General features: G+C 65.0%; 1 protein-coding gene across 1 annotated transcript in view; it reads left to right on the top strand.

Annotated features, from left to right (window-relative positions):
• The window catches only part of EMH_0023980 (uncharacterized protein), a gene marked incomplete at both ends in the record, with an annotated part of 7,585 nt that overhangs the window by 1,651 nt on the left and 5,423 nt on the right, over positions 1-511 (top strand). Inside the window, one exon of the mRNA XM_013502234.1 lies at positions 3-511. Coding sequence (XP_013357688.1) covers positions 3-511 — 509 coding nt within the window. The remainder of the gene's footprint in view (positions 1-2) is intronic.

The following is a 511-nucleotide window of genomic DNA, read 5'->3' as shown; positions in this document are numbered from 1 at the left end:
CCAGCTGCTGCTGCACCTGCTGCTGCCAACCAACGAACCACAGACACCCAGTCTAGTGCTTCTCAACCCGCAGCAGCACCAGCAGCAGCAGCAGCAGCAGCAGCAGCAGCAGGAGCTGCTGCTGCTGCACCCCCTGCAGCAGCACCAGGGCTCTGCAGCAGCTTCGAGCGGCTTCTGTCGGCTCCTGAAGCAGCAGCAGCTGCGGCGCGTGCTGCTGCTGCTGCTGCTGTTGCTGCAAACCCTCGCGTTGCTGCTGCTGCTGCCTCCCAACAGAGCGACAACCAGCAGCAGCAGCTGCAGCAGCAGCAGCAGCAGCAGCAGCAGCAACCGCTCGAGGCTAGTGCTGCTGCTGCTGTACCGAGACTGCAGCTTGGCGGGTTGGGGCTGCCAGCTGAGGAGCAGCAGCAGCAGCAGCGGGAGGGTCTGCAGCAATCGCAGCAGCAGCAGCAGCAGCAGCAGCAGCAGCAGCAGCAGCAACTGCACAGGCAGCTAGAGCTGCAGCACGAGCAGC

The sequence above is a fragment of the Eimeria mitis genome, genomic scaffold, assembly GCF_000499745.2.
Source record: "Eimeria mitis Houghton genomic scaffold, Emh_scaff864, whole genome shotgun sequence".
In the NCBI taxonomy this organism is placed as follows: Eukaryota; Apicomplexa; class Conoidasida; order Eucoccidiorida; family Eimeriidae; genus Eimeria; species Eimeria mitis.
Note: the sequence above shows the minus strand (reverse complement) of the source record. Positions and strands in the feature narration are given on the sequence as shown.